General features: G+C 64.5%; 1 protein-coding gene across 14 annotated transcripts in view; it reads right to left on the bottom strand.

The window, feature by feature from the left end:
• Positions 1-1379: 1379 nt before the first annotated feature.
• The window catches only part of HCFC1 (host cell factor C1), a 23943-nt gene continuing 14225 nt past the window's right edge, over positions 1380-11097 (bottom strand). For 4 of the 14 annotated variants that reach the window (XM_089903959.1, XM_022565868.3, XM_089903965.1 and 1 more), the window contains exons 14-26: positions 10871-11013; positions 10584-10722; positions 10223-10443; positions 8175-9609; positions 7819-7982; positions 6715-7291; positions 5964-6284; positions 5648-5766; positions 5415-5552; positions 4898-5083; positions 3992-4292; positions 3507-3570; positions 1380-3274 (exon numbers count right to left, since the gene is read on the bottom strand). In XM_089903959.1, the coding sequence (XP_089760085.1) occupies positions 3235-3274; positions 3507-3570; positions 3992-4292; positions 4898-5083; positions 5415-5552; positions 5648-5766; positions 5964-6284; positions 6715-7291; positions 7819-7982; positions 8175-9609; positions 10223-10443; positions 10584-10722; positions 10871-11013 (3848 nt within the window). In that variant the 3' untranslated portion in view covers positions 1380-3234. The remainder of the gene's footprint in view (positions 3275-3506; positions 3571-3991; positions 4293-4897; positions 5084-5414; positions 5553-5647; positions 5767-5963; positions 6285-6714; positions 7292-7818; positions 7983-8174; positions 9610-10222; positions 10444-10583; positions 10723-10870; positions 11014-11097) is intronic. The other 10 variants (XM_089903961.1, XM_022565870.3, XM_089903962.1 and 7 more) reach the window with 5 other exon arrangements.

Below are 11097 nucleotides of genomic sequence, written 5' to 3'. Positions count from 1 at the left end.
AATCCCGAGGTGAGAGCCGGCGGCGTTCCCGTCCCTGTGCGGGGCTGGAGCCCAGTATTTTGAGACCGGTGCTGGAGACACCAGCAGCATGGCCCTGGCCGTCCAGAGAGCCGGGCAAGTGAGCACAGGGACGACGGATGGGCAGCAGGAACCTGGCGCCCCTCCCCCCCACGCTGTGAGCATCCACAGAGCGGCGTACCATGTGTCTGGCAGATCTGCACAGGCCCCTTCTTTCCCGAGTCCCCCAGGTGGGCCCCCCCCTCCCCCGGCTGCCCCGCATCCCCCCACCCCCCACCCCTGCACGTTGCTTCTCCTGCTCTAGCCTGAAGGACACGTGCCTGCCGCTCTCCCTGGGCCTCTGTCCCCGCCAACCCCCATGAGCTGTGAGGCGCCCGGGCTCTGAGTCAGGTCAGAGTCGGTGTGGTGGAGGCCCGACAGGACCCCACACTCATGAGACCCCTCGCTTCCAGCGGAGGGAGTACCAGGGACAGGGGCGCACTCTGGGAGGCCTCTTGGGCGAGGCACCGTGGCGCGTCCGCGGGTTAGAGAGGGAGGAGGTGGCTTTTGGTACCAGAGCGACTTGCCAAGAGCGGGGAATGAGGCGGGGCCCCCGGATCCCTGTCAGAGTGCGGGGCCCGCAGCGAGGTGCTCCCCTCTGCCCCGCGTGGCACCGAGGCTGTGCTGAGCCTCGGCCGCCTCACCCCGCGCTCCGCGGAGCTCCCATCTGGTCCGCGCTGAGGACGACCTCTGCCCGTCTTACCCTGGGTACGGCACCACCCTAGCGATAGCAGCCCACCGCAACAGTGCAACTGTCACAGTTGGTTCAACAGAAGCTCTGCTGCCCCCCCTTGGGGGCCCTGGCCCGTGTGCAGGAAGGGCAGACAAGGAGTCACTTGGGCAACGCCCACTGAGCACCAGACGGGAGGAGCCACCCCTCGGTTGACGCCGGGCTCTCCTGCGGATCTGACATCCCGGGGGCTCTCCGGGGTCTGTGAGCGCTCAGTGGCAGGTGCTCGGCCGGCGACCTGCCAGGCCTTGGACCCAGTCCCCTGTCCGCTGGTTGGGGAGAAGGAAGGTGACCTGGTCTCCACACAGGGAATCGGCAACACGTGTCCAGGGAGCCCCTTGGCCTGTGGCCTGCGCTCTGGCCGCCATCATGGGATCTTCTGTGGGCAACCTGGTCCTAGTGTAGCTCAGTGCCAAGGCCACAGCCCACAGAACTTTGAGACACGGGAGCCAATGGGGAAGCAGAATCCCGCTCACGGCAGGCCCCGCGAACAAGAGGCTCCCTGAGGGTTCTGGTGAGCCCTGTGGGGCCCAACTTCCCCACCTCAGGCAGCCTCCTGTGGGAAACCCAGACACAGCAAGACGGCAGATGGTTATTTCAAAAAAAGTCTTTTAATTGTTCAAAATAGCACAAAACGACATCGCACTATGGTAATATTGAGTCACGGGGGTTACTCTACATTAGATGAACAAGCTTACTGTTTCCAGAAACAAGAGATCAACGGGTGCTCGGGAATAGGGATGGGGGGAAACAACGGGACCAGGCGGTGGGCTCCAAGGTGACTAAACATGACGTTCTCCACAGCGAAATATACTATAATACAACAAATCAGAGGCCCCAGAGGCCGTGGGCCAGGGCCGGGGGTTTGCAGAGGCTGGGGTGCCCCCGGCCACAGCTGCGTCTCCAGGGCAGAGAAAGGGGTTTTGAAGAGACCGGCTGGTCGTTTCAAATCCTTCTGTGCGACCCGCCTGCAAGTCTCACTCGTTGCCTAAAGCTTGGGTGTGGGGCAGCAAGCTGTCACTAGCCATTCCAAGCAGAGCCCCAAGCCCACCAAGCCCGGCCCTGGGAGGACGGGCCCAGCTTGGGGACTGCACTGTAAATTCACAGAATCAGTGGCACCACACAACTTGCCCTCCCAGGCTGCCTCTGAGGCCAAGCTCCCCTCCATCATGCACCAGCTTTGCCGAGAGAGGGCGGCTGCAGGAAGCGGCAGTTGTGGGTGTTGGATGCTCTAAGCAGTCATGCCGGGGAGCGAGCCTGGGGGTCGTGGAGAGTGCTGTGGACCCAGGACTGGCCGTCAGGCCGCGGCCCCCACCTCCACACCATCCTCCTCAGCAACCTGACTGACCTCAAGCTCAAGCCTCTAGATGTGGAGCAACTGCCCGTGGGGAGTGAGGTTTGACGGCTCACCCTCCTTTGTCCCAGAGGCCTGGGGACAGGCAGAGGGGCAGAGGACAGGGGCCAGAAAGAGAAAACCGGGCTGGGCAGCAAACACCAGGCCCACAGGGGAGGTTCCATGCCTCTCCTACCCTGGCTGCCCCAGCTTCTCCTCCAGAAAGATCCCTGCCAAGGCTTAGCCAAGGAGAAAAAAGTTTAAAAAAAAGGGGGGGGAAAAAAAGATACACATTCTGTACACAGCTAACAACAACAACAACAACAACAAAAAAAAGGGACAAAACCCCACACGCTAAGGCTAAAATTACAATAAAAATGTTAACTCCGTCAACTTCAACTTAAAAAAAATACAACAACGCAGCAGTTGGTGACGTGGCCCCCAGCCCCACCCCAGAGAGGCTGAGGCCAGGCTCCGCGGGCGGCTACTCTACGCCCCAATTGGGAGTCGGGAGGTTTTCACAGAACACTGCTCAGGCCACCACGGGGTTCCTTCTCCACCTCTTTCTTTTTCTTTCTTCTCTTTTTTTCAAATGGGAAAGAACAGGGGAGGGAGAAAGAGGTGGGTGTACGAAGGCCTCTGAGAAAACGTGTCAGCTCCCCATGGGAGTGCCAGGCAGGGCGGGGTGGGAGAAGCGGAAGGGCGGGCGGGTGTCGGGAAACACTAATGGAAGAAAATGCAACAGAACCAGACAGACACCCAGTTCAGGGTGCGGAGGCGGGGGAAGGGGCCCGGGGGGCACCTCTCCTCGGCTTCCACGCCCACCCCCCACTCCTGGGGCCTTGGTCCCCTGGCAGGCGCTGGGCGGGGAGAGGAAGGGGGGCTCTTCCACATCTGCCTTCTGCTTCCTCCCCACAGCAATGGTAAAATGTGCTTTCTCGAGGTTATTTTTAAAACAGAGGGAGAGAGAGAGGGAGAGAGAACGGGCAGCCGGTGTGGCGGCTCGTGAGGGCAAAGTGAGCGCCGGGTGGGCGGGGCGGGCAGGCCCGGGCGGGCGGCGGTCCTGAAGCAGAGGGGGATCTGGAGAAGCAGCCAGGCGCAGGGCAGCTGCCTCTCACTGACCGTCTGCCTTCGATTTCTTTGGAGCCGATTTCCTTGGGAAGACGGGAGGCAAAGGCAAAGCGAAAAGCGTCAGCTGGGTCCCCACGGCGAAGCGAGTGGGACTCATCGGGGGCTCTGGCTGGGCCCTAGCGGGGCGTCGTGCCCGGTTAAGCAGCCCCCCTCGCTTAAGGAGAAGGCGGGCCCTACTGTCCCCACCGCTCCCTTCCTCCCGGGATCCGCCTACCCCTGGCCTCAGAAGGCTCTTGAAAGGCACTCCCCGCTTACATTTCTGGAGAGGACATGGGCCGCTTGCTGGCCGGCTTGGCGCCAGAGCTGTCCTTACTGGTTTCTGAAAGGAAAGAGGCCAACAGTGAGCGAGCAGCTCAGCAACGGGGGTGAGGCGACTCCAGTGGCGCAGCTGAGGGAACGAGAGAGGGGACGACGCCCGTGGCCCCCCCAACCCCGCGCAAACTCTTGACGGAGCAGCCCGAGGCCTCTGCTCCCCACCCCATGCCTCCTGCTGCCGATCTCGGCAGCCCTTCCCGCCCCCAGCAGCCCCGAGCAGTTTCCTCTGCACCCCCAGATGAGGCGAGTAACCCTCCACTCCGAGACACCTACCCAGGGCCCTAGGCCATCACCTGCCCCAGAATATAAAGCCCCCAAGTCCAGCTTGGAGCCGGGTGGTCCCGGCGACGCTCGCGGGGCTTCTCCCCGCCTCCCCCCAACCTCTCCCTAGAGCTGCCCAAAGGAGCCCAACGAACAAGACCCACCTTGCAACCACCTGACCTGCGTGGCCGGGCCGTAGCCCTTCTCGTTGCGGGCAGCGATGCGGAAGATGATGGCGGGCTTGGTGGTGTAGTCGATGTGGGCGTTGGAGAGGCTGGAGGACTGCACGAGGCAGGAGGGGCTGGGCCCACAGTACACCCGCATGAAGGCCAGCTGCGCCGGGGTGGAGCTCTTGGACTCGCCCCCAGACTGCGAGCTCTGGATGGCCAGGTACACCGAGTACTCGATGATCTTCCCAGAGGTCACAGAGGGCGGCTCCCAGGTGAGGTGAGCGCCATCTGGACTCTGGAACCGAGGGGGCAGAGATCAGGCTGGGCCATCTTCAGCCTTGTGACTTATTCCCACCCCGCCCGCCCGGGTACAGAGGGCCTCGAATGCTTCGAAGCCCCCGGAACTGAGTGTTCATACTTCACCCTTCCTCCTAACACAACAAAGCTATTTCAGAGCAGAGCTCCAGGAGCTCCAAAGAGATGGCTTCTTCTGTCCCCACCCGGAAGGCAGCCTGACGCAACAGCACGATAAAACCAACGGGACTCCAAGCAGCCTTCCCAGCCCTGCTCTGCCACCTAGCATGTGGCTCGTCTTTTAGCCTCTTGGCGCCTCAGTGTCCTCATCGGGGGTTTAAGAATTAGATGAAGGAGCACGTGGAGCACAGCACACAGTGTGTCAAAAGGGGGAGGCGGCGGCAGGGGCACGGGGAGGAACTTGCCCCTGTCTCCCTGGCCATCGCCGACAGAGCCAGGACCAGAAGCCTCACCGCAGAGCCAGCTGGCTCTGCCCGCACCTTGGGGCCCCCTCCCGAGTCACCCCCGCCGGCAGCCAGCACGGAAGAGAGCGCTGAGCGCACGGACTCAGCCGAGGACAGAGGCTGATCCCAGGGCAAGACTCACTTTGCTGATTTTAATGGCACAGGGGGCCCCCGGGAAGCCAGGCAGACACGTCTTAAAGGCTGAGATCTCGCTGAAGGGCCCCCGGCCACAGGCGTTGACCCCGGCAACGCGGAACTTATAGGCGGTGCCAGGCTGCAGCTCCTGCTTGCGCAGCTGGTTATAGTCGGGCACCGCGCCCGAGTCGTCCTGCGGGAAGAGGCCGGGTGAACAGGAAGGGAGACACGGAAGTGCCTGACGTGAGAGGGCTGCTGGAGCGTGGCTCTGGGGCCAGCAGAGGAGTTTTCTACCCTGGGGACGATGCAGGTCCACACAGTGGGGTGGGTGGGCCGCGGAAAGGGCAGCCACGGCAGCCCCTGCACGACAAGGCGGGGACAGGGCAAGGTGGGCCAAGGCTGGGCTTCACAGCCACTTCAAGGGTCACAGGGAGAGAGAGGAGGCAGCCCTAAGACAGGCGTGCCCCCGGGGAGCTTGATAAATCCCTACCCACCCGGGGGTCTCAGCTCGCGGGGACACTTACATCCGACGGAGCAGCGTCATCAGGTGGCAGGAAATAGTGTGTCACCATCACGTTGGTGCCTTTAATGACCCCCACATCAAACCACTGGTTCTCTTTCTTCACGGGGGCTTTGCTGGGCGGGGGTGGCAGGTCTGGCTTCTGCAAGTCAGAGAGGGGAGAAGAGATCAGGCCCTCCACCCTCGGGGCCCAGATGCTGCACCCCAACCCCCGAGTCCCCGTCACTCCAGACTCACTACGCCCAGGGACTCGATGCCATTGGCCACTTCCGTCAGGGTAGCCGCGGCCTGCAGCTTCGCGGGACTGGCGACCACGACTGGCTGGGGGGCCACAAACGTGTTGGACGGAGCCAGGCCTGGGAGTAAAGACGGCATCAACAGGAAAGGCCCCGGAGACCTGGCTTTTGCGTGGGAGCCCTTCCCGCAGGCTAGAGGACACGCCCGCCTCTGCACGGAGGGGCCCGGGACCAGCGCCGCCCCCCACCCCCACCGCCGCCCCGAGACTTTCTTCCGCAATCAAGCGAGCTCCCCGGGGGAGCAGCGCCCCACTCACTCTCAGTGGCTGTGGAGGGCAGCAGTGCCCCGGTGCTGGGCGCAGCCCCGGCCAGCTCGTTGAGGCAGTTGCTCTCGATGGTCGGGTCGTTGAGGCTGTCGGCAGGGGCCAGCGCCTCCGTGGGGAGGTGGTGCTGCTGCTGCTGGGCCTGCGCCTCCTGGAGCTGCTGCTGCTGCACCAGGGCGGCCAGCTCCTGCTGCGTCAGCACGATGGGGATGGTGGTAGCCTGGCCCTCCTGGCCCTCGGCCGACAGGTGGCTCAGCTCCGCCTGCGTCACAGCGGCCGCCGCCTCCGACGTGTCCATGGGCTCCCCGGTGCCTGCTCCAGGTGGAGACGACTTCTACTTAGGAGGAGCGGCAGGTGGGACAGCCCAGCCCCGGCTACCCATGGTCACCGCCCTCCCGGAGCTAGGGGCAGCCCTGGTGGGCGCCGGCCCTCAGAGCCTGTCTCTCAGACCTCGTCTCCGGCCCACCTCTACCGTGCCCTCCCCCGCCCGAGTAAGCCCGCTTCCTTCCTGGGCGCCCAAGTCAGCCTGCCCTCCCGGTCAAGTCTGCGGCATGCTGCCCTGGCGGGAGACAAGCCTCCTCTTCCCAGGCTGTCACCGGGGCCCGCCAGCCAGGGCTGCCAGCAGGGAGGCTCCAGAACCCCGGTTCCTCACTCCTCCCGAGGAGTCCGTCTTCCCCTCAGGGCTCCCACCTACCCTGAACCAAAGACAGTGGGGTAAGCCACCTACCGTGACCCCAGCACCTACCCATGACGGCCTGCTGCGCGGCCTGGAGCACGGCCTGGATGGCCAGGGCCTGGGCTTCCTCTGTGGCCGCGGCCTGGGCGGCCGCTTCAGCGGCAGCAGTCACCGCCAGCTCCTCGGGGGTGAGCCCCGTTACCATGAGGGTGGTGGTGCCCGCCTGGGCCTCGGCCATCAGCTCTTGGGGAAGTGACAACTGGTCTACTTCGGACTGCGTGGGCGGTGGCGGCTGGACCACCACAGTGGCTACCACGGCTGAGCTGGCAGGCTCCTGGCCTGAAGACGGGTCCCCTGTACTGCTCAGATCCACGGCGGCCTGGAGCTCGGGGGCCTGGGAGGCTGACAGGACCTCGGCGGACTCCCCCATCAGGGGTGCGGAGGCAGGCTGCAGGAGCTGCCGTGGCGGAAGCTGCTGGCGAGGCCCTGGCGAGGCCTGGAGCTCCTCTGGGGGCTGCAGGATGTCAACAGCAGAGAAGGGCATGTCAGAAGTTTCTGTGTTGGCTATGGTCACTGTTATCGTGGCCGGGATGGGGACTTCGGTGGTCAGAGCCCCTGGGGTAGTCTCGGTCACTGATGAGATCTTCTAGAAAGGGAGAGAAGCCCCTGTCAGAGAGAAGGAGCGGGAGGCCAGAACCAGGCAGACCTTCATCTTTCCCTGTGGGCCAGGATTTGCATTCCCCAGGGGCCGCCACGACCCCATCTGATGAGCAGGGGCAGTAGATCACTGAGCAGTGGGGGGCGTGGCAAGAGGAGTAGAGACCCGCGACCTGCCGGCCAATTTTACCCCATCCTCACAGAGGTCTCCCCGCCTCGCCAAAGGGGCCCTCAGACTCCCGCTGCGCCACTCTTACAGGCGACAGCCGAGTAACAAGCCATAGGAAACAGCTATAGAAAGAAAAGCGCCCACGAGACACCCACCAAGCCTGGGGGCCTCCTGCGCCCTGCCCTGTCAGGCACGAGGCTGCCCTTCTATGGTCTGGAAAAGGAACCAGGAGTGGCGCGTGCCTGGAGCGAGAGTGACACCTGGTGTCCAATCCTGGAACAGCGCAGGCCTGAAGTGCGGTGGGCAGCAGGGAGGCAGACAGAGGGGGGCCCTCCGGGGGCTCTTACCGGCACCGAAGGGCCCGGGACCGGTGTGGACTGTGTCACAGTGGTCACGGCCCGTGTCAGCGTGGAGGACACCGTTGTCGTGATAGGACTGGAACCAGGGATGTTCACGCCGTCGCCCTGGGTGCTCTCCACCTCTCCCTGGTCGCTGGCAGGTGGCGGGGGGTCTGCGGGGGGCAAGCGGAGAGCGGGATGACAGGCCCCCCTCCAGCAGGGTTTCCACCCAGCTCTGCCAGCAGGGGACACCATCGCCCAGGCTAGTAAACCGAGCTCCGCGGAATCAAACCGAAGGCCTCTTGCTGGGGCCTGGGGTCTGGGCCCCGGGGAGCACGGGTGCCAGGCTGGCCGCCTCCACCTACCTTGGTTGGAACTCATGTTGGAGGTGACGGTGGTGGCCGTGTGCGTGGTGCCTGTCTCGTGGGTCTCACAGGGTGGGTTGGAGCACACCCTCTGCGTCGGGAAAGGAGCCAGCAATGAAGCTCCAGCCTGGGGGGTAACTGCGGGCGGTGCCGCCCCCTCCAAGCCGGACTCCAGGGTTCTGTGGGAGGGCGCGGCGTCAGGGAGCAGGGCGCCCATGCTGACTGACATGGTGGTACCGGTGGAAGCCGTCTGGTGCGTCTCACAGGGGCGGCCAGCGGGGGGCTGCTGCCCACCCTCTGGCTGGCCCGCACCCCCGGTGGACGTGGCGGTGGTGGGCGTAGGGGTGGTGCCCGTCTCGTGGGTCTCGCACGGGGGGTTGGAGCAGACCTGCGTCACGGTGGCCGAGGAGCACAGCAGTGCCTCCAGGGCCTTCGCAGTCACAGCGGCGCCAGGCGAGCTCTCGTACCCAAGCGCGGGCATCCCCTGCACCTCACTGGGTTCCCCGGCACCCACGGTAGAGCGGGCCGTGGTGGCGGTGTACGTCGTGTGGGCGTGATGCGCCTCCAGCTGGCGCCCCACGGATACCAGCGGGCCCAGGCCAGCTAGGGGGCTACCCTCACCACCAGGCCTGACCTGGGTGCTCAGAGGGCCCAACTGCACGAGTGTGGCGCCACGGCCACCAGCCTCCAGGGCCAGGCTTGGTCTGAAGAGCGGGCCAGCTGAGCACGGGGCCCCGGTGGCCATCACAGTCATGGTGGTGCTGGTCGCGCCGGTCTGGCGGGTTTGGCACGAGGGCTTGACAGAGCCCTGGGCTCCCTCTGACGCCCCGGCAGCCATGCCGACCCGGACCACGGCGGGCACGGTGCTTGCCACACAGGTGTACCGGATGTCTCGCCGCTGCCCGGCTCCGATGCCTGACATGGCGGTGGTGGCCGTGCTGGTGGTGCCCGTCTCGTGGGTCTCACACGGGGGGTTGGAGCAGCCGTGCTGCCCAGCCATGTTGGAGGTGGCGGTGGTGGCCGTGTTGGTGGTGCCCGTGTCGTGGGTCTCGCACGGCGGGTTGGAACAGACGCGAACCACACTGCCGTTCTGCTGGCCCACTGTGGAGCTCACGAGAGAAGCAGCTGCCTCTTGTCTGTCGCAGACAAACTGCACCTGGGTGGGCTGCGGGTGTCCCCCGAGATTAGCCACGACAGTGGTGGTGGCTGTGTTGGTGGTGCCCGTCTCGTGGGTCTCGCAGGGTGGGTTGGAGCACACCAGTGTCACAGTGCCGGGCTGCACGTCACCCTGGCCTGAGTCAGCGATGGTGACCGTGGCCGTGGGCTGTTCTGTAGTAGGCGAGGCCAGAATGGACACGGGGAGGTCGTGCACAGGCTGGGCCTCGACCCCGCTGGGCGCTGTGATCAGAGTCACCTGGGTAGGCTGGGAGACAGGCTGGGGGAGAGGCCAGATGGGGAATTAGTACAGCATCCCCTACGCTGGCTGGGACCACCAGCTTGGCTCCTAAAGCAACAAAGCTGGCAAATCCAGGACCTGCTCACCCTCTGACCCCAAGAAACTGACTCTCTCAGGAACCAAGGAAGAGATACTGCGTCACCTCAAGGGCCACAGGGACTGGGAAGGGGCTGGGCGGGGGCGAGGCCTGGGCTGGGAACCCTGCTGACCCCAGGCTGTACCAAGGCCAGCCACAGACGCTTCACCACTTCACCAGGAATTCAGCTTACAACGTACGAAGAGAAAGATGCTATATGCACCCCAAAATGAATTGTCGTACCCTCTACAGTATCACGAAAGAAAAAGCCTAACGCTCAAAAACTAAAAATGGCTGAAATATATTATCTCAGCACGACATGCTATCAAATGGTGACTAAGAATCGCAATTACGTGGCTACAGGGAAACCGTCCTATGGGTGCCACACACAGGAGGGAAAAAAAGGACCCAGCTGCACATGGCAGCAGAAGGAAGCCTGGAGAGGATGGCCCCAACGTGGAGACCGGAACCCTCAGGCTGGGCCCGCGCTTCCACGTGCTCTCCCGGCTGCCCTACCTGCATGGTGATGGTGGGGGTGGTGAGCCCACCGGCCGCCGTCAGCGTGGTCTGCGCCGCCGACACGGTGATGGCAGTGGGGTTGATCACTTGGCTCGAGAGGGTGGCGATGGTGCCCAAGGTGGTGATGGGTGTGGCCAGGGAGGCACTGGTGCTGTGGCCCCCGGCCCCGGCGAGGCTGGTGGACACGGTGCCTGTCACGGTGCCTAGGGTCGTGACGCCTGAAGGCAGAGAGGGAGGCGGGGGTGGGATGTGGGAGGAAGCCCGCTGTTGGCACCGCCTTCCCGGCAGCTTTCCTCCCTGGGCAGGCGGGGCCGGGGCGCACCCCGACTCTGCCCCACTCCCCCCGCAGCCTACACACCTGTTGTGCCCTTCACGACCAACGTGGTGACAGCCGGCTTGACAGCGGAGACAGTAACGGGGGTGACCAGGCGGACGCCGCCCATGGGCACAGTGCGGAGAATGGTGCCTGGCTGGCCGGGGGCTCCCTTCAGCACCACCTGGGATGTCAGAGGAAAGCAGCCTCACATCACATGCAGGCTGGCCAGACCCTGCGCTGGCCCTCCCAGGCCCCACGGGAAGACCCACGTGGCCTGCTGTGCTCCCGGACTGGACCCTGGGGTGAGGAGAGGGCCAGGCACGCCGCACCTGGGTCACTCCTTGCTGCCCGTGGCCAGTGGCGATTTTGGGAACAGCAGTGATGATTTTGGCGGGGGCTCCAGTTCCGGAAGTCATAACCTTGGTGGTGATAATGGTGATGGGGGACTTGATGCCGGGACTGCTGGTCACACCTGGAGAAGAGGGGGGCAGCCTGGCTTCAGGCTGGGCCACGAGGGACAGCGCCGGCCTCCCACCCGGGCCTGCTGCCGGGTCCC

The sequence above is a fragment of the Delphinapterus leucas genome, chromosome X, assembly GCF_059928025.1.
Source record: "Delphinapterus leucas isolate spDelLeu-1000000601 "Yukka" chromosome X, BTC_Dleu_Yukka2, whole genome shotgun sequence".
NCBI classification, from domain to species: Eukaryota; Metazoa; Chordata; class Mammalia; order Artiodactyla; family Monodontidae; genus Delphinapterus; species Delphinapterus leucas.
This window is presented reverse-complemented; position numbering and strand designations above follow the sequence as displayed.